Source organism: Lactuca virosa, chromosome 7 (assembly GCF_052849685.1).
Source record: "Lactuca virosa cultivar CGN04683 chromosome 7, Lactuca_virosa_CGN04683_v6, whole genome shotgun sequence".
Taxonomy (NCBI): domain Eukaryota; kingdom Viridiplantae; phylum Streptophyta; class Magnoliopsida; order Asterales; family Asteraceae; genus Lactuca; species Lactuca virosa.
The window spans coordinates 287,170,379-287,194,113 of record NC_136432.1 but is presented as its reverse complement, the minus strand read 5'-3'; the positions used below and the strand labels follow the sequence as shown (position 1 = coordinate 287,194,113).

The following is a 23,735-nucleotide window of genomic DNA, read 5'->3' as shown; positions in this document are numbered from 1 at the left end:
AGGAATATCGTGCATTCCTTGCGCATGTCATTGATACGAGCCAAGAAACCAAAGACCTGAAAAGCATCCCCGTAGTATGCGACTTTCCCGACATCTTTCCAGAAGAACTACCAGGGTTACCTCCGCAGCGACAAGTCGAGTTCCGAATCGACTTAGTTCCAGGAGTTATCCCAGTAGCCAAGGCGCCCTAACGTCGAGCACCAGCGGAGATGCAGGAACTATCCAGTCAACTTAACGAACTGCTCAGCAAGGGCTTTATAAGACCAAGCTTCTCACCCTGGGGAGCCCCGGTCTTGTTCGTCAAAAAGAAAGACGGATCGTTTCGTATGTGCATCGACTACAGGGAGCTCAACAAGCTAACGGTTAAAAATCGTTACCCTCTGCCTCGCATAGACGATTTGTTTGACCAACTGCAAGGGGCGTCGTACTTTTCAAAGATTGATCTGAGGTCCGGGTATCACCAGTTGCGAGTGTTAGATGAGGATGTTCCGAAGATAGCCTTCCGAACTCGTTACGGACACTACGAGTTCGTAGTGATGCCATTCGGATTGACCAATGCCCTCGCAGTATTCATGGACTTGATGAATAGGGTATGCCGACCTTACTTGGATCAGTTTGTCGTCGTCTTCATCGATGATATACTTATCTACTCTCGGAGTGAGGAGGAGCATAGTAATCCGAAGAGTCGAATTCTTAGGACACGTGGTTAGCGAAGAAGGAATCCACGTGGACCCGTCCAAAATTAAGGCTATTGAGAACTGGTCAGGGCCGAAGACGCCTACCGAAATTCGTCAATTTCTAGGCCTCGCCGGCTACTACCGCAGATTTATACAGAACTTCTCTCGAATTGCGAAACCCCTTACGACATTGAACCAGAAGGGCGTGGCCTTTGACTGGGAAGAGAAGCAGGAGAAAGCGTTCCAAACGCTAAAACGAGCCTTATGCACCGCACCGATACTATCCCTCCCCGAAGGGATAGAAGACTTCGTGGTATACTGCGATGCATCCAACCGGGGGCTCGGCTGTGTCCTGATGCAACGAGGTAAGGTTATCGCCTACGCCTCAAGACAGCTGAAGACATACGAGGTCAACTACACCACCCACGATCTTGAATTAGGAGCAGTTGTGTTTGCCCTGAAGATCTGGAGACACTACCTATACGGTACAAAGAGCACTATCTTCACAGACCACAAAAGCCTACAACACATATTCAACCAGAAAGAGCTCAATATGAGACAACGACGGTGGGTAGAGCTACTCAATGACTACGAATGTGAAATTCGTTATCACCCGGGTAAAGCCAACGTGGTAGCAGACGCCCTAAGTCGGAAAGAATATTCTGGTCGAAGAGTCAAGTCCTTAACAATGACTATCCATTCACATCTATCCGCACAAATTAAGGAGGCTCAACTCGAAGCCTTGAAACCTGAAAATGTGACGGGAGAATCCCTGCGTGGAATGGATAAGAACCTAGAAGTCAAGGGTGACGGAGCCTTATATCTCATGAACCGGATCTGGACACCGCGACACGGTGGCTTCAGAGACTTGGTCATGAAGGAAGCACACAACACTCGATATTCCGTTCACCCGGGTTCAGATAAGATGTATTTGGATCTCAAAAAGTCATACTGGTGGCCTAACATGAAAGCAGAGATTGCTACCTTCGTGGGTAAATGCCTTACTTGCGCCAAGGTCAAGGTCGAATACCAGAAACCCTCAGGTTTACTACAACAGCCGGAGATACCTGAGTGGAAGTGGGAGCGGATCACTATGGACTTCATAACCAAGCTACCCAAGACAACGGGTGGACTTGATACCATATGGGTCATCGTCGACAGATTGACCAAGTCCGCACACTTCCTACCTATCAAAGAAACAGACAAGATGGAGAAGCTTACTAGAACCTACATTAGGGAGATCGTACGACTGCATGGTGTTCCTATATCTATTATCTCCGATAGAGATAGTAGATTCACTTCGAGGTTCTGCCAGTCACTACAAAGCTCCCTAGGAACGAGGCTGGACATGAGTACAGCCTACCATCCACAGACCGACGAACAAAGTGAGAGAACTATTCAAACCTTGGAAGATATGCTGCGAGCTTGTGTGATCGACTTTGGGAAGGCATGGGATACCCACTTACCCCTCGTCGAATTTTCTTACAACAACAGTTATCACACGAGCATCAAGGCTGCTCCATTTGAAGCCCTCTACGGCCGGAAGTGCAGATCCCCTATGTGCTGGGCTGAGGTGGGTGACACTCAGTTAGCTAAAGGACGAGTTCCTGACAGCACTCTCACGGGTCCGAAAATCATTCGGGAAACGACAGAGAATATCGTTCAGATTCGTGAATGATTGAAAACCTCTAGAGACCGACAGAAAAGCTACGCAGGCAAACGAAGGAAACCTTTGGAGTTCCAGGTGGGAGACCGAGTCCTTTTGAAAGTCTCACCCTGGAAGGGCTTGATACGCTTCGGGAAGCGTGGAAAGCTAAATCCAAGGTACATAGGGCCTTTCGAGATTATCGCTAGAATCGGCCCTGTAGCATACAAACTCAATCTACCGCACGAGATTAGTAACGTATATCCTACCTTCCACGTCTCGAACTTGAAAAAGTGCCTATCCGACGAGACTCTTGTAATCCCACTCGACGAGATCGAGATCGACGAGAGCCTAAACTTCGTGGAGGAACCTGTAGAGATCATGGACTGAGAGGTCAAGCGAATGAAACAAAGCCGCATCCCAATCGTGAAGGTTCGCTGGAACGCCAAGCGAGGACCGGAATTCACATGGGAGCGCGAGGATCAAATGAAACTTAAATATCCTCATCTTTTTATTTAGTATTTGTAATAACTTAATTGCTTGAACTCTAATTTCGGGACGAAATTCCCTCTAACGGGGGGATGATGTGACAACCCGAAATTTCTAACTTATACATTCTTCATTTTTATTCAAAGTTAGCCTCGTTTTGTTATTTCGTAATAAAGTTTGTGGTCTATATAAGGGCTTTAGGCTTAATATAATCAATATATGAGTCTTAGGGAGGGTTAGAATGTGTGTAGCATCGGGAAATCGAGCCAAACACACCCAGCAAGGTGTGTGCGGCCGCACACCCGAGTGTGCGGCCAGCTAGCCGCACACAGCCGACCGCACACCCTCCCAGCCTCACACTCAAGCCTATATAAAGGCCCCTAAGTCAACCTTACACCCTTTTCCCACTCCTTCAAAGCTGGAACATTTACTCCCTAGAGTTCTTCAAGTTTTCTTCTCCAATCGGCAATACAAGTAAGAAAACATCCCTAGATCATTACTACAACACCTTAGAAAGCTTTTCCCTCGAGTTTGATCCATGAAATCATCGTTCTAAGATGATCTTCATGTGTGTACGGCCGCACACACAACATGTGTGACCGCACACACATCTTTTGGTCCTAAAATGGACTTAAACACTCCTTTAAGCATAGCAACGACAAAAACACCTTCTTAGGATCATCCCCAAGCCTTGGAAAATCGATTTGGGCACTTTTAGGTGGGAGTGTACGACCGCACACAGGTCTGACCGCACACGCTGGCCGCACACAGGCCTGGCCTCACACTCTGGTCGCACACCTGGCCGCACACTCACAAAGGTTGAGTTTGGTGGCCCTACACTCAAATCTAAGGCCCTACACTCATTTAGGGACTTCAAGGGGTGTTTGTAACACTTGATTCTAGGTGTTTTCATGTCCCTAAGGCGTGTCCAAGCGTTTATTAGTGGTTATATATACCCTAAGTGTATTCATATATGTGTTATTACATGAAAATAGGATTCGTTTGTGCTCAAGACTTCAATTGACACCCGGCGATTCTATATCGACCTTTCGTTCGAGTTACTCACTGCAGGTGAGTTCATACCCCTAAATCAACCTTTCAAATGTTTTAAATACTTTTATGGGGGGGGGGGGAATACAAGTTGAATCAAACTAGTTATAATATCAATCACTTGTGATTTATAACTTGCAAACAAATGGATGTTCTATACTTTTAACTGTTTTATCAACGAAACTATTTCAGAATGGTTATCAAACTCTTTTACATGTTAAACTGCTTATAAAACTTATTCTTGATTATCAAATCTTTACTTTCAACTCTTTAAACTTGTATGTTGCCAAACCATGTCTAATTCGTATATAGTTATATAAGTAAGGTTTGAAGGACTTAGGACTCATAACTCACTTTATTTCCTGTTCCTTATTTGGTTGTGGACTTAGAGTACCCTGTTGTTTGTCCGACTGTCGTTTGATCCTTAGTTATATATCATGTATATATGTGTAGATATAAAGCTTTTACTTCAGTTCTAACCCATTGGGTAACAAAGGTGCATATGCTAAGTTACTTATATTACATTACTAAGAAACTATAATAAGTATAGTTTAGGAGTATACTACTCACTATCTCTAATACTATGAAACATACAAGGAGTCAGTTCATACATGAGTCAATACATATTGTAAACAATACATACGTTACACTGTATAACTGAACATATTACACACTAGAAAGAGAGAACATACACTAATACATACTATTCTTACACACTAAACTCTACACTAAAGAACACACTATGATGAGGATCAGGAGAGAACGTGTACTACACTAATACAAGGAATATATACACACTATAACTAAAATGTGAGGCACTACTTCGGGGCATAAGAACTCTGTTATGGCTCGACTTGTAACCAGAGTCTTCTGAAGGAAGAGCGTGAATTCGTGTATAGATCTATACTGGACTGACCGTCCTACACCTTGCTGCTAGCTACAGTGGGACCTGCAGGTCTTCGGGTGATGAATGTCATACCATCTCGACGTCTTCAAGCGTAGTGTTTTACTAAGGTCGATCAAGTATGGTTACAATTATATCACATTATACCTTAATTAATAATTGGTTTGAGGTAGTTAGTACAATAGTAGTCATTATAGTATAATACTATAGTACTTCGTTATTTTCCCATTACATCTACTTTGTGATCTTCTCACATAAACGGTAATACAAGAACTATACTTTATCAAATGATAGTCACATTTGGGAGAAATACTCACTTTTAAAACAAATAAGTATGCAGTACTTGATGTCTTGGTAGAAGACTACTTTTAAATAGAAAATATATGATTTTCTAAGAGCTACAAACAATCACTACCAACATTTTTACAAACTTACACACTCAACCACTTACAAACGTTTTATGCAAGTAATGATACTAAAATACTTATGAACTCACCAGCTTTAATGCTGATAAGCTCTTTCAAAATAACTTGTATTCTCAGGTTATCAGTAGACAGGTACAGAGACCAGCTTTTGAGAAGATGGAGCACTTTTCAAGACCCATCTTATTTTGATTCATATTTTTGGTGTCTTGTAAACTGTACAGAACACGCTTGTATTAAAATTATTCTATTAATGCAATGGATGTGGTTGCTTGTTTACTATTATGCTTTGTTGTGATATTATACATGACGTCCTCCACCCCAGAACGTTTCCGTCGTTCCGGTTTTGGGGTGTGACAATACTTGAGAGGATTTGAAGGAAAATCGGCCAAGGAAGGAAAGAATGAGAAAAATGGCCAAGTATCATCTATATACACATGAGTTTACGGCCGTAAACTCATGGTCTTGTGGCCGTGAACTCATTTTGATGAGGTTATGGTTTGATTTGCTACACTGTGGTTCTAGCAGGTACTTTCTAACACTTATTCCTTAAGTGTATTATACTCAAAACTCCTTAGAATGGCCTTTAACCGGCTAGAACTCAGTACTAATGAGTTTGACACTCAGTTGAGTTGATTGACTGGGTCTTAAAACCAAAAATTTTCCGGGTTGTCACACGTACGTCTCTTGCGCTTCCAATAGTATGGACCCATACTACCTTCCGCACCTACTCATATTTGTCTCAGAAGATCATCATAATAACCTTAGCAACGCACACTAGAATACGCAGACATCCTATTCTCACTTCCTAGAGAAAGGCTATACATTCCTCAACTAGCCAGCTCACCCTACATAACTCATCCATGAAACTTCCACCAACCCTGCAACACTCATGTATGTTAATCATACATAACATTGGATCCTATAGATAGTCGAATACCTGATTCTACCCTAAGCCCTTCATTAAACAAGAACAATAAATAACGCTAAACCAAACATTCTCACGCTATAAATCTTAGTTATGTACAACTATGATGCATACACTAAGCAACTACAGTAATGATGTCAATTCCATGCAAGAAAGAAACCCTAGGCTATGATGCATCAATTATCATGCAATTCTTGAAGATCCTTAGCCTATCACTAGCATGTTGTTCTATCATAAACATAATAGCAAATAACAATGTGAGTAATTTGGGGTATACTTTCTTGCTCTGGCTAATCGTACACGTCACATCCTTCCTTGTTTACTTTTGAAAACAATTTTCGAAAATCAGTTTAAAAACTTTTGCAATTCCCTAGTTTGAGTTTGGTTTCACATGAATGTTCATCCAAATCTATAAAACCAAGGCTTTGATACCAACTTGTAACACTCAAAAATCACAATAATTTAAAATTTTTAAAATCTACCACTCATCAACATTGTTTACAAAAATAGTCATTATTTCAAAAACATTATTTAAAATCAGAGTTTTCCCCGAGCCCCAATGACGTGAAACAGGAAGTTGTGTACTATCACGCCTTCGCCATTCCACGATCCTATGAAGTACCTGAAACGATAAACTAAAAAAAGTAAGCCAAAGCTTAGTGAGTTCCCCTAGAGTACCACCACAAAACATATAATCAAACAGATAATAGGTCCACAACCTCCTGGTTGGATTACCCTCGGCCCACAACCTTTCGGTTGGCTTGCCCCATACATAACGGGTCTACAACCTCTTGGTTGGATTACCCCCGGCCCACAAGGCTCACAACCTTTCGGTTGGAATGCTCTGGTCTGTTTATTGTTAGCACAAAGCAGTACAATCTCAACCCCACTATACCATGTCGACATTTACATAACAAATAACATATATCCAACAACTGATAATCATATAACTAATTAACAAACTAGGAGACAAATCTACAGACCACTATCGTATAACAACATCCTATGTACCAGGATACATAACTAAAGGGGCCGACATTGGTGCCTTCGGCCCACAAGAACGGTGAGGAAACTCACCTCACAATCTGACGAATAGCTAAACAATACACTACTCTGATCATCGAATCTACAGATCTCCTATTCAACAGATAGAGACCAAGGCTTAGCTATAAATCAAAATACCCAAAATGCCCTTAAGTCAAACTTGGTCAACCCTGGTCAAATTTAAAGTCAATGGGTCAAGGAGTCAACTTGTTCCACTCTGCCGAGTACGCGGGGGGTACTCAACTCCTATGCTGGGCGTACTCTAGCTTTGACCAGAGTCGGGCGGTTGACCCAGTATGCGCGGCGTACTCTAGGGTACGCATGTCGTATGCTCAAAATCTTCTTTCCTCCATAAGAGCTTAATGCATTAAGCTCTCATGTCCCAATTTCATATCCAATGCCAAAATACTACTAAGAGTCATAAAGTTTCCAACTTTATGACTTTGCATGCCTAATAAGTGCTTAATACACAAAATCCCAACTTCTTAACACCTTAAGACCCTCTAGAGCATGTATGGGTAAAACTAAGCATCAATACCACATTTTTATTACTCAATACCCCTCATAAGGTCTGAAAGGATGACTTATTCGATTAAGAGGATGCCATGCTCAAGAATCATCATAGTTGGGACCAAAAATGCCCTAAATGAAGAAATGACTAAATCTACAAGATGATCAAGCAAGGAGCTTTTTACCTCGTGGAGATTGCTAGAAAGGAGATAATCCCATATCTAAGTTGCTTCCAAGATCGAAGGTCTTCCTGCCACCTTCTTCTTCTTCAAGAATACCACCAAAACACCAAGATAAGCTCAAGATGCACTCTTATCACCTAGGGTTAGCTAGAGGGACGTTTTCTCAGATGGAGGTTGATGAGGGAAATGAGGTGATAATGATGCTTATTTATGGACCAAACCCTAAAAATTAGGGTTTGAGTACGCGGTGTACGTTTAGTGTGCTAAGGTCCGCCCTAGTATGCCCAGCGTACATAACGTACACCCATTGTACTAGGCCTTTGGCCAAAATCACCAAAATGCCACTATGGGCCATTATTGCAAACTTTTTCAAGCCCAAGGGTAAACATAGAATATTTCTTCATACATAGGGTTAAAATCTAAATTACCTCAACATCGGCTTGTTACAAGTACGAGCTTATACTACCTTCCACACCTATCTGTACTTTCCTCAAGAATCATCCAAAATTTCCTAAGTTACTTCCCTATAGCCACATACTTAAGCTCTCTAATAACAGTGCACCAACGTACTAATAAACTTCCTAGACTTCCTAGGATTACACTTCCCACACATGCCAAAAGATCTCTATTGACACCGATAAATCATCCCAAAAATGCAGGTCATACATAATCAAAATAAAATAAACGTTCGAATAGACGTCTCTACCCTAAGGCCTTCATCGAACAAGAACATACAATAAGGCTGAATCAAACATTCTAAGGCTATCTAGTCTTAATTATGTACCACCCTTTTGCATTCATCAAATAATTTACTAGCATCAACACAAATCCAAAAGCATCAATCTATTAACACATAACATGCGTACAAGATATCTCTCCTAAACAAGCATTCTGGCATGCAACCCTGAGTAGATCCTTAGCCTAACACTAGCATGTAACTTATATCAAATCATGCTAAAACATAACATTCATGTACGGTTATTCTGGGAATTACTTACTTGGGCTCGACTGATTGCATGCATCATACACTTTTTCTTTTAAAAAACCTTTTTTAGAAAACATTTTCTCGTAAAAAGATTTTATTAATTCCTCAGTTTGATTCTAGACGCACCCCATGCTAGCCTGAATTCCTCAAACCAAGGCTCTGATACCAACTTGTAACATCCCAAAAATACCAATATATTTTTTTTCAATTTTTAAAGTAAATAAAACCATTCCATAAACTTCACGAGTCAAGTAATCCAATATCAGAGTAATCCCAAAATCTCATAGTGCTGAAATCATCGGTGGATGCAACACAATCATACTGGCCCTTTTCCCCTGCTACCGTAAGTACCTGAAACATTTAAACTTAAACCGTAAGCATAAAGCTTAGTGAGTTCCCTAAAATACCACATACCATACGTAACAGTGGTCCCCTCCATATAGTGTATTTCAACTCTTGTGTATGCAATGATCCCACCATAGTCATACAGTCACTTCTGTTGCTACAGCCCCAATGCAGTCTTTTCCATGGTCTTCCATGCAAGTGTTGTAATCCAACCATAGTCTTTCATAAAAATGTTGTGATCCCACCACAGTCTTTCATGCAAAAGTCATATAGACAATCTAGTATTCTATGGAGTATAGTGAGAAGACTCACCTAGCTAATCAGAGTAGACTAAATCACAACTCACAAATATGGGAAGCTGGTACTACACACCACCTAATGAATCAAAAAAGGTCAAGCCTCAATCTACTAACTAAAACTACCATCTTACCTACAAATCAACCCGGCCAAAAAGTCAACGGCTAACGATCAAATTCAACAGACAAGGGTCAATAGTCAGCCACCACGTCATGGCCAACCACTGACCGTGTTGTGGCAGCCAGACGATAAAACAATCGCATAGAAACCCTCCACAATGTTGTGACAATCATCAAGCCACGTCGTGGTAACATATGGAAAAAACAGACGCATTGTAGCGCGCCACCACGTCTTGGGCCCTCTTTCGCCACGTCGTGGTTTCCAGTCAAGAGGTTCATTTCCTCCTTAAGAGCATAATCCCTTAAGACATTCCTTCATACTTACTAAAATGCTTCTTTGCATCACAGGGAACCATAAAAATCGTAACTTTATGGACATGAATTTCCAATGCATGTCCTCCTTCAAACATAGGTAAAAATGGTAAAAATAGGGCAAAAACCCCATGCACGGTGATATGTGCATATCTATACATATATTTTACATCATATCTTAATATTTTTAGCCATTTTTATTCCCATTATAGAACAAAAGGTACTTAATCTATTGTATGTTGTGTTGTAGTGGTAAAAGACATGCTTGGAGCAAAAAGGAAGCTGGAAGATAGGAACTTGGATCAAGGAAAAAAATGAAGAAAAGACACATTCCCACGTCGTAGTGACATTACCACGACGTGGTGTTTTGTAGTTTCCCGTCGAATCTCGAAGACTTGCGGATTACGTGATAAACTAGAAGACCACGACGTGGTGAAATTACTACGACGTGGTGAACCGACTTTGAGAAAATTATGAATAGAAGACATAATCCTCCGAAAACCCAACTTTTGTTGGAGCTATTGTTGTCTTTTGAAGGCCAAGAACATACTTTGGAGCTTGGAGTTGCAGAAGATTGATTATAGCTTAGATTTGAGAGATTTGAGGCAATACAACTTCTTATTACGTTTTTCTTCTTGATTTTAATCATGAATGTTAAGTTGAATTTCGTTTTTATGTGTTTACCTGCTGAAATCATGAGCTAAAAACCTATGACTTTTGTTTAGATTAAGATTGCTTGACTTTTTATTGTTTGATTTATGGTTTGGATTATGATTAGTTGGTTATTTGTTACCGTAGCTTATTAAAGAACCTATCTTTGCTTATGAGAACTACTTTTCTGTTTATTGCCGAGTTTAATTAAGTTTGCATGACCATCACTCTTGATTGAACTTGAATCTTATGATCTTTATGAATTGCAAAATTGTAGGACTGGTGTTTTGACCGAAACCTAGGGTTAAATAGCAAAATGGGTAAATAATTATAGGAGCTAATATATGACGAACAATCATATATTGACTTGATTTAATAAATCGAATCAACCAATCCGTTATAAGTCTAATTTAACTCGAGCCGAACACTAGTCAATTTGTTAGTTTATCTGCCTGATCACCGTATGAATGAACTTATTTGCTAAAGGATTAGGTTAGTGAACAATAACTTGGTCATCTTAGGAATCGGTAACCAACGAAGCATTAATCCATTTCACTTCCATAAATCAACCATAATAGCGAGTATATTAAAGCTAAACGAAAGTCTCTCAATTACCTTGGTGAAATTCGTTTTTTGTGTTTCTTGCTTTAAATTTTTGTTTTTGTTTCATTAGTTGATAGTTAGTTTAGTTTGGTTAATTAAGTTTCTAGTCTTGCAAAAGTAGAGAAAACCCCTTCTCCTTATTTAAATAGCAATTTAGGCAATTAGTAGATAAAATTAGCTAATCATTCTGTTCCCTAGGTTCGATACCCGATTATTTGTATTATTCTATTTTTCAACAAGGTACACTGCCTTAGGAAGTAATAATTAGTTACATTAGTAGGTTAAACTATTGCATAATTATTTACGCATCCCATGGCATCAAATAAGTGAACCATTTCAGATCTAGAACATATGCAACTCTTGGGACCTCAAGGAATGATAAAGTTGCCAACTTTATCAAAACTAAACATGTATATGAACCCATCAAGAAGAGCTTAAAACCAAAAACCTAGATCTAGAAGGAAACAAACGTAAATATGATGGTTTTAGGGAGTTGCAAAGGTCTAGAATATACACAAAAGTTGGAGACGAGCTAGCTTGATGATTCCTTGCTCTACAAGATCTTCCTTCTCCTTCCAAAGACCACAAATCACCAAAATATAGTTCCAAATGATCACAAGAGGCTAGGGTTTGATTGGGAGCTCTTTTGGGGTAATGGGGATTGAGGGTGGTCGAAACCCTCGCCCTCATATCATTTATATATGGCCCAAAGCCCTAAATTTAGGGTTTTGTGCGGAAAGCGGCGCCACGCCGTGGTAAATATATCAACATGTCATGGTGAGGATGGCAATACCACACCATGGTGCTCTAAATACCACATCGTGGTAAGGTGAAAGTCCACATTTCAAATTTAATCACAAGGGAAGCCTTAAAGAATAGTACCTCAAAATCTGGATGTTACACAATGACTATGAAGTCAGAATAATCTAGGTCATTAGAAATTCCCATCAACCCTTCAGGAAATCTAAACTTGGGTAGAGAGTAGTAGAGATTAAGACATTTCTATTGTGTAAATCGTTCGATGAAAGCAAAACATTCTCTTACATCCATTCCAGCAGAATCGATGTTGTCAAGCCTTTGGTGAATACCCTATGTGTAAGCAAAATGGTACATGCTAAATATTCCTTGTAAGTGTATTTCAACGATAATGTATTGTGCCATTTTGATCGAACAAAATTTTGGCTGAAGAGAATAGAAGGCGAAATGGAGCTTTTCGGTCGAAGAAGGAGAAAGAAAAAAACAATTACCCTTGTTTAAAACCTCCTCTACCACACACGACCATTTAATCACATGAATAATAAGAATTATAATTAATAATGTGGTAACTAAATTAATGACATGGAACGTGGGGTAACGAGCTTACCCCTGCGAAATGTTGATAGTGGGCTTGTTAAACCCGACAATATACACCTTATGCCCCCATACTGCAAGAAAATAACACAAGGGGCCAATTAAATCAAATCATGCAAGTTTCTTATACATTATCCCATATTTATAATTTAGGTAATTGAAATTGTAATTTCCCAAAGTCCAAGGGTCTAACTAGAACCATAACCAATTAACCATAGCTATATCATGGCGACATGGCCTAACAATGACCGGATGGCGGCAATCGAATCGTGATAGTATGTCTTAATCATATTTATCCTTCCGAGGAGTCAAGCCATGCCAATTTGGTTCTTACCCTTTTTAAATGTTAAGTGGCAATTTGGTAATTTTTGGTGCAGTCGTTTGTCCTTTTTGAATTATATAGCTTGCGTTGATAGTTGATACAACCCACGTTCCTGCACCTTTCTGCCCCCGTCTTTCTCCCTGGAGTATTTTTTGCCAGACAAATAATCGGTGATAATGGCAGAAATTGTACGGACGCATGAACGACGAACGTCGGTGAACGGGAACGATGAACTCAGGGAAGTAAAATGGGCGAAGCATTACTCTTCGAACCACCAAATACTGTTGGTTGGAGAAGGAGATTTCTCTTTTTCTATGAGTTTGGCGATGTCTTTTGGGTTTGCTTCCAACATTGTAGCATCTTCTCTCGATTCTTATGGTAATGAATCCTTACTCCTTTGATCGTCTGTTAAATCTAGGGTTTACATGATCACTTGATGCATTCTATTTGGCAGATATGAGCATATTTTCTCGTTAAGTTTCTCCGGTAGTAAATAATGAAAGGTTTATTTTGCTTTTCTCGAAGCATTTACATATAAGAAATTAGGAATCCCAATAAATTTGATCATAAACTTCGGTGCTTAAACCCACTGAAAAGAGTTTCAGGGTTAACAATTCAATAATAAGTTTTGGTGACTTATATTGGTTAATCGTAAATATTGTGTTGTACCAAATATGGCATCAAAGTAATTGAGTTCTTAAACCTATTAAAAGACGTCGAATAATGAATATCCTTGGTTATGATTGAAACGATATAACTAAAAACATTAAAATAAGAAAGGAGTCAAAAATACCATGAATATTCATTCAAAGTATTTACAAACTTTATGCTCTTGATTTGTTGTCTAAACTCTAAAGAGTCAATTTTTTTGTTTTAAATGCGTAAGGTGTTGGTGTTAATTGTTAAACTGTTAATTATGATTGTGGCTTAATATATTAATAGATGATGTTATGAAGAAATACAAGAGAGCAAAAACAAACCTAGAAATGTTGTGTAATTTTGGAGCTCAAATATTACACGGAGTTGATTCAACCAGAATGAAGCTTCACACTGATCTTAGAATGCGGAAGTTTGACAGGATTGTATATAATTTCCCACACGCTGGTTTTTTGGGGAAGGAAAGTGATGACTTGGTCATCATGTAAGCTTCTTTTCTTGTTTCAAACAATCCATCATTCTTTTCGTATATAAATTCAAAAGAAATTTGTAAATTATGCATCTCTAATTGTAGGAAGCATAGAAATTTGGTACGTGGTTTTTTGAGAAACGCAAGTGGCATGTTGCGTCCAAACGGTGAAATTCATGTGACACACAAGGCTGCTCGCCCGTTTGACTCATGGAATATTGAAGAATTGGCAACTCAAAGTGGTTTAACATTGATTGAATGTGTCAAATTCAAGATTGAAGATTATCCCGGTTACAACAACAAAAGAGGAGCTGGTAGGAATCCCGACCAGGCATTTCCTCTAGGGGAATGCAATACTTTTAAATTCATAGTAACTTCAAAAACCATGAAACTAATGCGTCAAAAACCTCAAGAAATTCCATTACAAAGAGCGAATGAACAGATTGTTATGAATCCTTTGCAAAGTGGTGAATGCTTTTGGATTTTCAAGGAGTATTTCAATCATGCAAGATCCACCTTTGGGGAACCTGATTATTTTCTTCCGTATAATGTTCCGGACATGCTGAGATTAGGGTTTGAAAGATACAATGCAGATGATTGTGGGAAACCGTTGGATGGTTATTTAAATCATTTGGAAGAGCTTTGGAATTTATGCAGAAGGAGGCTAGTATTCTTGCGAAACAGATTATGGGAAATTGATCATCCGTATTAATTAAGAGGTCAGCTTGTGCTCTCTTTTTGCTTCATGTGGATCACACTTTTTTGTGTCCAAGTGCTCGTATATATTTTGGGATCTACAAAAACAACTGTGAAATGTGATTCCTGGTGTTCTTAATGTTTTTTTGGAATGAAAGGGCATATATAATGTATTGTAGAGTTGTAGCATTTTACATGTTTATGTGATTGTTTCTATGTGCTATACTGCTATAAATGAGATATCACAAACGTTTATAAAGATAACAATAGGATTTTATACGAAAGTACGAAACGTCACAACTATATATAACCAATATTTTAATCGAACTAATTTTCGAGATAGATGTTTTCAAACCAAATAAAAAAACAAAAGTTACACTTTAACGAATTTACTAAAAGGGAATGGCTAAATAAACATCCCATTCTATTTAAAAAAACAACCATCTCAATAATTAAGCAATAATCAGTCTATTTATCTTCATTCACATCTAATTATATCCATCTATATCATAAATATGAATATTATATTTTAAAAGCTATAATTGATATATTCTAATAAATCTAATATCAGAAATATTTATTATTAAAACAAACCATCCATATCCATATTAACGTCATTATATATTCCTACGTATTATATAATATTGTTGTGTATTGCTTATTAACTATTGTTATATTATCATATATATAAATATTATATTTCAAAAGATATAATTGTTATATTTTAATAAATCTATTATTAAAATATATAATTAAAAGTTTAAAACAAATCATTCATATTGAAGTCATTTTATAAATTTTTTCTATTCTTACGTATTATATAAATATATTAGAGACTTACTGTTGTTTATTTCCTATTAACTATTTATTATTATTCATAGGTATATAATATAAATATATGTTTCTTATTACATAAAACGTATACTAAACATCATTTTATAATAATAAGAATAATAATAAGATAAATTATATTTCTTTGGAAAATAAAATATTTTTAGACAGTATATGTAATGTTCAAATATATGTAAAGTAGTATAAAAATTTTGATTGCAGAAATAATGTGGAAAAAAAATGTTAAAGCATAAAATGAAAGAAAAAATATAATAAAACAATATAGGGAATAAATATTGAAAAACGAAAAGGTGAATTAATGTTGGTTTGTAATATGATATATAGCTTTCTAAGGCCATACGGGATGGAGACCTTCTCACGCGTAGGATACCTACGCGGATCCTATGTGGAAGGGTTTTTCACTAGTGAACACCACCCCAATGTGTAGTGGGTGTCTTGTGGAGTGGTGGCTACCACAGAAGATCACCAAAAGCATTGTGTTTATCTCTCTCTTCCTTTTCTCTCCCTCTCTCTCTTCTTTATTGGTTGTTCACTACTTCTTCACTAGTGAACATCATCCCCGAAGTATAGTGGGTTGGTTGTGAAAAGGCTATGAAATTGTTTTCACGCGTATATAAGGATACCGGATAGCCTAAAAGACAATCTCCAATAAAGTTCACTGTGTTTAATGTTAAAAGTAATTTGGTTTTATGATTAGAATGTCTAAGGAGTGTCTATTTAGCAGTATCCTTACTAAAAACAACGTAAAAGAAACAATTTATATGGTCACTTGTGAATATCTCTATATTAAAGGGTGAATATATTCTATCCTATAGTAAGAGTGTAACACTACTATAGATATTCACAAGTGCATATAACTTTTAAGAAAATAAGATAATAATAATGTTTTTTTCTCATTACCAAAATGATCACCGAATTAGAAAGAAATGGCCTAATTTGGACTTTGAACTCACCGTTTATGGTATATAATTTGAAATTTTCTCTCAACTACACCAAGACATGAAACAAAAATCGCTATTGTCAAGGACATCAAAATGTTAATTCACTTGATTTTAAATCCAGAAAACTCTTTTGCAACATCATTTGAACATAGAGGTGCACTTGTTAAACCAGTTTTTTGAGAACTAGTCTAAAAATAATCGTCCACTGGTTTGGAACCGTTTTTTTTTAAAACTCAAAACCGGTTTTTCTAAAAAAACCAAACTGAACCGGTTTTCTAACCGAAAAAACCATTTTAACACAAATTCGATTAAAAAAACCCGAACCAAATACAACTAAAACCGGTTTTCTTATAACCGGTTAAAATAGGTGTTTATGCGCCTCTATTTGAGCCATGGATTGGATTGTGCATATACCTATTTAAGCCATGGATTAAACTAAAAACTATGTTTTTCGAATTTCGAAAAGCAAATAAAAATGTATATATATATATATATATATATATATATATATATATATATATATATATATATATATTTTATTAATTATTGAAGTGTCTTTTCATTGTCCCAAATATACGATAAATTAAATATCCTCTTACTTTTTGTTCCTAAATATCATCATATCCAATTAGATGGTGACATGTATAACATTTAATGTTCATTTAAAGAGAATTTAATGATATTTTAAGATAGTAACATTACACATGTCATCATTTAAATGGGTAGGAGGATTGGTAGGAATAGGTAGGAAGATATTTAATTTCTCCAAATATATATATATATATATATATATATATATATATATATATATATATATATATATTTGGAAAATACACTTTTTTAATATCCCAAAATATACACCAAGGATACCCTGTAATAATCGTAGGGTTAGCGAAACATAAAAAAGGAACATTTTCTCTCTGTCAACGCAGTGCACAGGCTTCTTGACTTGATCCCATACCAAAACTTAGGCCCTGTTTGATAAGTGTCTTTCCAGCCCCAAAAAGATCTTTCCGGCTGAATGGGCCGGAAAGACTGTTTGTTTTACACAAAAAACTTCGTCTTTCCCGGTAAGATTGGGCTTTCCCACACAGCCACAAAAAGAAGTCTGAATGGAAAAGAAGGACGCGTTGGACATTTGTGCCCTAACAAAAAAAAAACGCATACATCGTCGCTGCAATCTTCAATCGGTCATCATCGACTCTACCCACCTTCCATTGCATCCATCTTCCGTCGCCGGCCAACCTCCTCCCGCCAAGCAGACCACCGCCGCCCTACTGCTCCGCCCCACAGGTTTCGTTTTCTCCTTTTGTCGATCCATCAACAAGATTCTCATCTTTTTCTTTTTTTTTTCTCGATCCATCAGCAAGGATTTTCAATTAATCTTTCTTTTTTCTTGATTTCGAAATTATGAGTGAAATCAAAATCAAAACATGTTTTTGTGAACAAGTTTTTTTTTCCAGATTTCTTATTTTTTAGAATTTGTGCATTATACTTGTTTTGTGGTTGAAATCAAAATTAGAACATGTTTTTGTGGTTATTAAAGCATACATTCATGTTGTGGTTATTAGAACATGTTGATTTTTGTTCAAATATGCTGATTTTTGTGAACAGGATGCTGTTTTTTGTGAACATATATGTTGTTTGTTGAACATACATGCTGAACTAATGAATATATATGCTGTTTTTTTGTATATATATGTAAAATTTTGATTGTAAATGCTGTTTTTTATATATACATGCAGAATTTTAGTTATAAATGTGTTGTTTTTTTTAACATGCATGCTGAAATTATGAACATATATGCTGTTTTTTTGTATATAAATGCAGAAATTTGGTTCTATATATGCTGTTTTTTGTACACACATGCTGAAGTTTGATTATACATGCTGTTTTTTGTTTATACATGCTGAATTTTGGTTATATATGCAGTTTTTTTATATGCATGCTGAATTTTGGTTTTATATGCTATTTTTTGTATATAAATGTTGAATTTTGGTTATATATGTTTTTTTTTGTATATGTATGCTGCCTTTTGGTTTTATATGTTGTTTTTTTTTATATACATGTTGATTTTTGGTTATATTTGTTGTTTTTTTTATTATAGACATGTCACAAAGGAAATTTAGAATCATTTGGGACCAAAGTTTAGACAAAACTTTTCTTGATGCTTCTATCCAAGAAGTAACCACAAATGGTCGTGAGGGTAGTGCCCTCAAACCAAATTCATGGAAAGTTGTAGCCGAAAAATTATTAAAGGAACACGGTTTAGTCGTTGACCAAAAACAGATGAGAAACCACTACGACTACTACAAAGGAAAGTATCAAGCTTGGGTGAAACTTAAAAGCAAAACCGGAAATATATATGATCCTTTAACAAATAAATTTAATTTGACTGACGAACAATGGGAGACGGAGACGAAGGTAATATATATTCATCTAATTTTAAAACAAATAGTAGAAATATGATTATTTTCTTTTAATGGTTTGATAATTTCAAAATGTTAAACAGTTGAACAAGATTGTAGGAGCTTTGAAAACTGTGCCCCTCCTTTTCCCTGATCTCTGCACCCAATTATTTGAAGGTGCAACCTCTACCGGCTTTGATAGTTGGGGGCCATCTTCTACACTCCCCCGTCCTACTCCTGAATACACTGAGCATGACTTTGATGAGGTTCAATGCACCCAAACGGAAACTCCCGACTCAACCCAACATGTAGCTGCAAGTGAAGAATCCTCCGGACATTCGAAAAATAGGAGAGTGGGTGGAAATAAAAGAGCTGGTGGAAACAAGAGAAACGCAAGGGCACTAGAAGTTTAGGAGGAAATCATCAAGTTTGCAAGGACGCTTGTGGAACAAAACCAAAGAAGTGAACAAAATCAAAGAAGTGAAATGGATAAGGACATAGATGCATGTATGGAGAAATTGGCAAAAATGGGATGGGGAGAAGAAGATGAAAGACACAAGACCGCTCTTTTGTTATTTGCTGAAAGTGCCGATATTAGGAAAGTTTGGTTACGACTTACGCCTACTACTTGTGAGTCGTGGGTGAGGAGTGTAGGAATGAAGTTTGGTTACCTTTGATGACTTTTTAGATGTTACATTTGATTACTTTTACTATCTCTTTGTTGCATGACTTTTGGATGTTAGGTTTTGGTGCATCACTTTTGTGTTATTAGATAAATATTTTTTTTTTGTTATTTACTTTATATTTGACATATTATAAATATTTTGGTTGTTTATTTTATATTTGACATGTTATATGTAATTGTATTTTACAGGTCAAGTATGATTTCTAATGGTGAAGCTTTAGCTTTTCTTTTACTTGTCTTGTATTGGTTGAGGTTAAACCGGCCAAGGCTAAAAAAAATTCATAGAATAAGAGATAACGATTCGAGCGGGTATGCGTATACGCAAGATTTGATACACGGGGACCCTATCGAATGTTACGATATGATGCGTCTTACACAAAAGGCATTTGTATTATTATGCAATCATTTTACGCAAAGAAGTTGGTTGCAAGCTAGTAGAACGATAAGCATTGAAGAGAAGATGGCTATGTTTTTACATGTTATAGGACATAATGAACGTTTTCGAGCGGTTAAAGGAAGATTTCATCACTCCACACAAACCATTCATCAATGTTTTCATGAGGTCTTAAATGCAATGATGTGTTTTGCAAAAGAAATTATAGTACCAACAAATCCTAATCCAACAAGACATGCCTCAAAACGACAAAGACGGTTAAAAGCTATATTTTCCGGAGCAATAGGTGCACTAGATGGAACTCTTGTACATGCAGTTGTGCCCGTTGATCAACAAACGAGGTATAGGGGAAGAGGAAAAGGTGAATGTTATCAAAATGTATTAGGAATTTGTGGTTTTGATATGATATTCACCTTTGTATGGGCTGGATGGGAAGGCATAGCACATGATTCAAGAGTTTTGAAAGAAGTTGCATTCAATCCGTCTTCCGGATTTCCATTCCCTCCACCAGGTTTCTAATATTTATATAAGTTTATCTATATTCTTTATATAAATTTTATTATCTATATTCTTTATATAATAAATGTCACTCACCTACAGATAAATATTATATTTGTGATGCCGCATATACCAACACTCGTGGGTTCATGGCTCCGTACCGTGGCACTAGGTATTGGTTAGCCGATTTTCGAGGACGTCGACCTTTAACTAAAGAAGAAAGGTTCAATCTTGCTCATGCACAACTTAGAAATGTTATTGAGCGTGCTTATGGTGTATTGAAGGCGAGATTCCCAATCTTAAAACAAATGGCTCCTTATCCTTTTCCGATACAAAGAGACATAGTCATTGCTTGTGTCGCGGTCCATAATTTTATAAGGAAATACAATATCCAAGATGAGTTATTTGAAAATTTTGAAGAGAACGTTATGGTTAATCTTGATGTGCACGGTGGAGGAATTGAAGGCGAAAACACACAAGGCATAGAGTGGGGTTCAGAAGCCGTTGAATACATGACTACTTTGCGTGAGCAGATTGCTAATCAACTACTTTCACCCGGTTTACTTTAGAGATGTATGCAAATTAGTATGTTATTTTCAATTTCAGTATGTTTCTATTTGGATTTTGATTGATTTATGTTTAATTACTTTGTAAGACAATTTGTATTCGGATTTTTAAATGATTATTGTGTAATTTTGATTTTGTATGATAATTTATATGTTTTTATAATCATTCAGCAACTTCATCCATCACAGAATAGAACAGCAGGGTAATATGGTCATTTTTCATCATTCAGCACAGTCAGTCATATGTACAATCAAACAGCATTGTTTCTTTCCCAGTCAGAAAACTTTCCCAGACAGCACTTTTCCATACAGCACTTTCCCAGACAACAACTATCAAACGGCCCCTTAATTTTGAAGCTCCAAAATACTCTAAATTTCTGATTATACATTTTCGATCACTAAATTTTAATTCTGTTTCAATAAATTTCTGATGTGGTGGCCACGTGATATATTTTCATTAAAAAAACATAAAAGCATAAAAAGCCAGATATCACAGTTTACATGTTTTTTTTTCTTCTGGATTAGCAGACTACAACCATGTCCACGAGCATTTGATACAAAAATCTGAAGGTAAATATCAAATCAGACCTTACAAGCGATAGCGATCCATTTCCATCAACCACTTTTGCAAGAATGTGACCCTCTGTTTACTTAAACTATGAAGCTCTTTTAAAAGATCTACATAACCATCCAAGGGTTTTCCATGATTTTCTGCATTGTATCTTTCAAACCCGATTCTTAGCATGTCCTTAACAGAATATGTAAGAAAGTCATCAACTTTCCCAGATGTCAGTCGCACATGATTGAAATACTCCCTGAAAATCCAAAAGCATTCCTTGCTCTTCATCATAATTGATGAATCCATCCTTGCATTTGCATTTCCTCTTTGTAATGGAATTTCTTGAGGTTGTTGAGGGTTTCTTCTATGGTGTGAAGTGGTTAAATATTCCATGGCTTGTGAAGATAATATGAATTTGAAAGTACTACACTTCCCTAAAGGAAATGGAAGGTCGGAATCCTTACCATCTCCTCTTTTGTTGTTATAACCAGGATAATCTTCAATCTTGAAATCCATGCATTCAATCAATGTTAAACCACTTTGAGTTGCCAGTTCTTCGATATTCCATGAGTCAAACGGGTGAGCAGTCTTGTGAGTTACATGAACTTCACCGTTTGGCAGCAACATGTCGATTGCATTCATGAAGAAACCACGAACCAAATTTTTGTGCATCCTATGAGTAAAGCAAAAGAAACTTTAAAATTTCGAGGAAAAATATTACTAAGAGTTTGAAAAGTTTCAAGTAAAATGAAGCTTACATGATGACCAAGTGATCACTTTCTTTCCCTAGAAAACCGGCATGTGGGAAATTATATACAATTCGGTCAAACTTTCGGATTCGAAGATCGGTATGAAGTTTCATGTTGATTGAATCAACTCCATGTAATAGTTGAGCTCCAAAATAACGCAGGATTCCCACGTTTGATTTTGCTCTATTGTATTTCTTGATAAGAATATCTAGGAAAAATCAAATTTTGCTCAAATCACAAAACCATTAAGTTATGCATTTGAAGCAAAAGATTGACTGGTTTGATAACAAATTAAGATCTACCGTGAAGCTTTATTTAATTAATATGCATATAAAACAAGATATTTTTGGTGTTTGGATAACAAAAATTACATTCCCAAAAAACCAGGAAAACCATGCTTCCCCAAAGGGATCATTTCAATTTAATAACAAATCAATAAATATTAAACTTACAAACATTATTTTAAACAATTAAATAATTTATGTTGGAAAAAAGGTGTTGCACTACAATGAACAGTGTGGATATACGATGAACATCAAAAGAGTTTTACACTATTCATATCTAATACCAAAATCATTAAACTTAGTTTTACTCATCCATTGTTAAAAATTTAACATAAACATTTTATAAACCACTAAAATGTAACGTAAATGAACTTCCAAAAGAATTTGATACAAATAACATAATGAACCCTCTTTATACAAATGGGTTGAAAACTTTGAAATCAGAACTTTCAAAGAGCTTGATACAAACAAATAACTAAATGTTTAACACAAATGTAAAGGATCAAATTTATCACAGTCAATATACGCTTTCAGCATTAACCATGGAGGAACGGTATCAAAACAAAGAAAAAATAGGCCTACAATCTTAACAAATATAATGCATCAAGCTGATTATGGAAACTTATTGACTTTTTAGGATTGGAGACGGCGATTTAATAGATGATAAAAGCAGTAAGGATTGATTACCATAAGAGTCGAGAGAAGTGGCGACAATGTTTGAAGCAGAGCCAAATGACATCGCCAGACTCAGAGAAAAGGAGAAATCTCCTTCTCCAACTAACAGTATCTGGTGATTCGAAGAGTAATGCTTCGCCCATTTTTCTTTTCCAACTTCATCGCGTCTATTCATCGACATACGATGTCCATGCCTCCGTACAATTTCCGCCATTGTTACAGATGTTTTCTCTCACAGAAAACTAGAGAGAGAGAAAGCCGAATGTGGAAAGGTGCAGGGACGTGGGTTTTAACTTTTAACAAACGCAATGCAAAAGAGACCATTGGTGGACCAAATATTACGAAAATTGCCACTTGAGTTTTGAAAAAAAATAAGGTGTCGAATTGTGGGTTAAGTAATTATTAAAGTTTGTTGAATTGCCGTTTGAATAATCATATATTTTAAGGGAAGTGCGTTAAGTAATTAT

The 23,735-nt window shown here is 36.7% G+C and overlaps 2 protein-coding genes and 1 pseudogene across 2 annotated transcripts; 2 read left to right on the top strand and 1 right to left on the bottom strand.

The window, feature by feature from the left end:
• The first annotated feature begins 13,011 nt into the window (after window positions 1-13,011).
• On the top strand, window positions 13,012-14,673 carry LOC145127811 (uncharacterized protein At4g26485 pseudogene; annotated as a pseudogene).
• A 4,670-nt stretch (window positions 14,674-19,343) lies between these two features.
• LOC145127810 (uncharacterized) lies at window positions 19,344-21,004 on the top strand. The gene is made up of 3 exons (XM_079062937.1): window positions 19,344-19,465; window positions 19,733-20,448; window positions 20,538-21,004. The coding sequence occupies exons 1-3, from the start codon at window positions 19,344-19,346 to the stop codon at window positions 21,002-21,004; spliced, it is 1,305 nt and encodes a 434-aa protein (XP_078919063.1).
• Window positions 21,005-21,489: 485 nt separating this feature from the next.
• LOC145125904 (uncharacterized protein At4g26485-like) lies at window positions 21,490-23,505 on the bottom strand. Its single transcript, XM_079061312.1, has 3 exons — window positions 23,281-23,505; window positions 22,319-22,517; window positions 21,490-22,233 (listed from the first exon to the last, which is right to left on the bottom strand). The coding sequence occupies exons 1-3, from the start codon at window positions 23,480-23,482 to the stop codon at window positions 21,591-21,593; spliced, it is 1,044 nt and encodes a 347-aa protein (XP_078917438.1). The 5' UTR covers window positions 23,483-23,505; the 3' UTR covers window positions 21,490-21,590.
• Window positions 23,506-23,735: the final 230 nt, after the last annotated feature.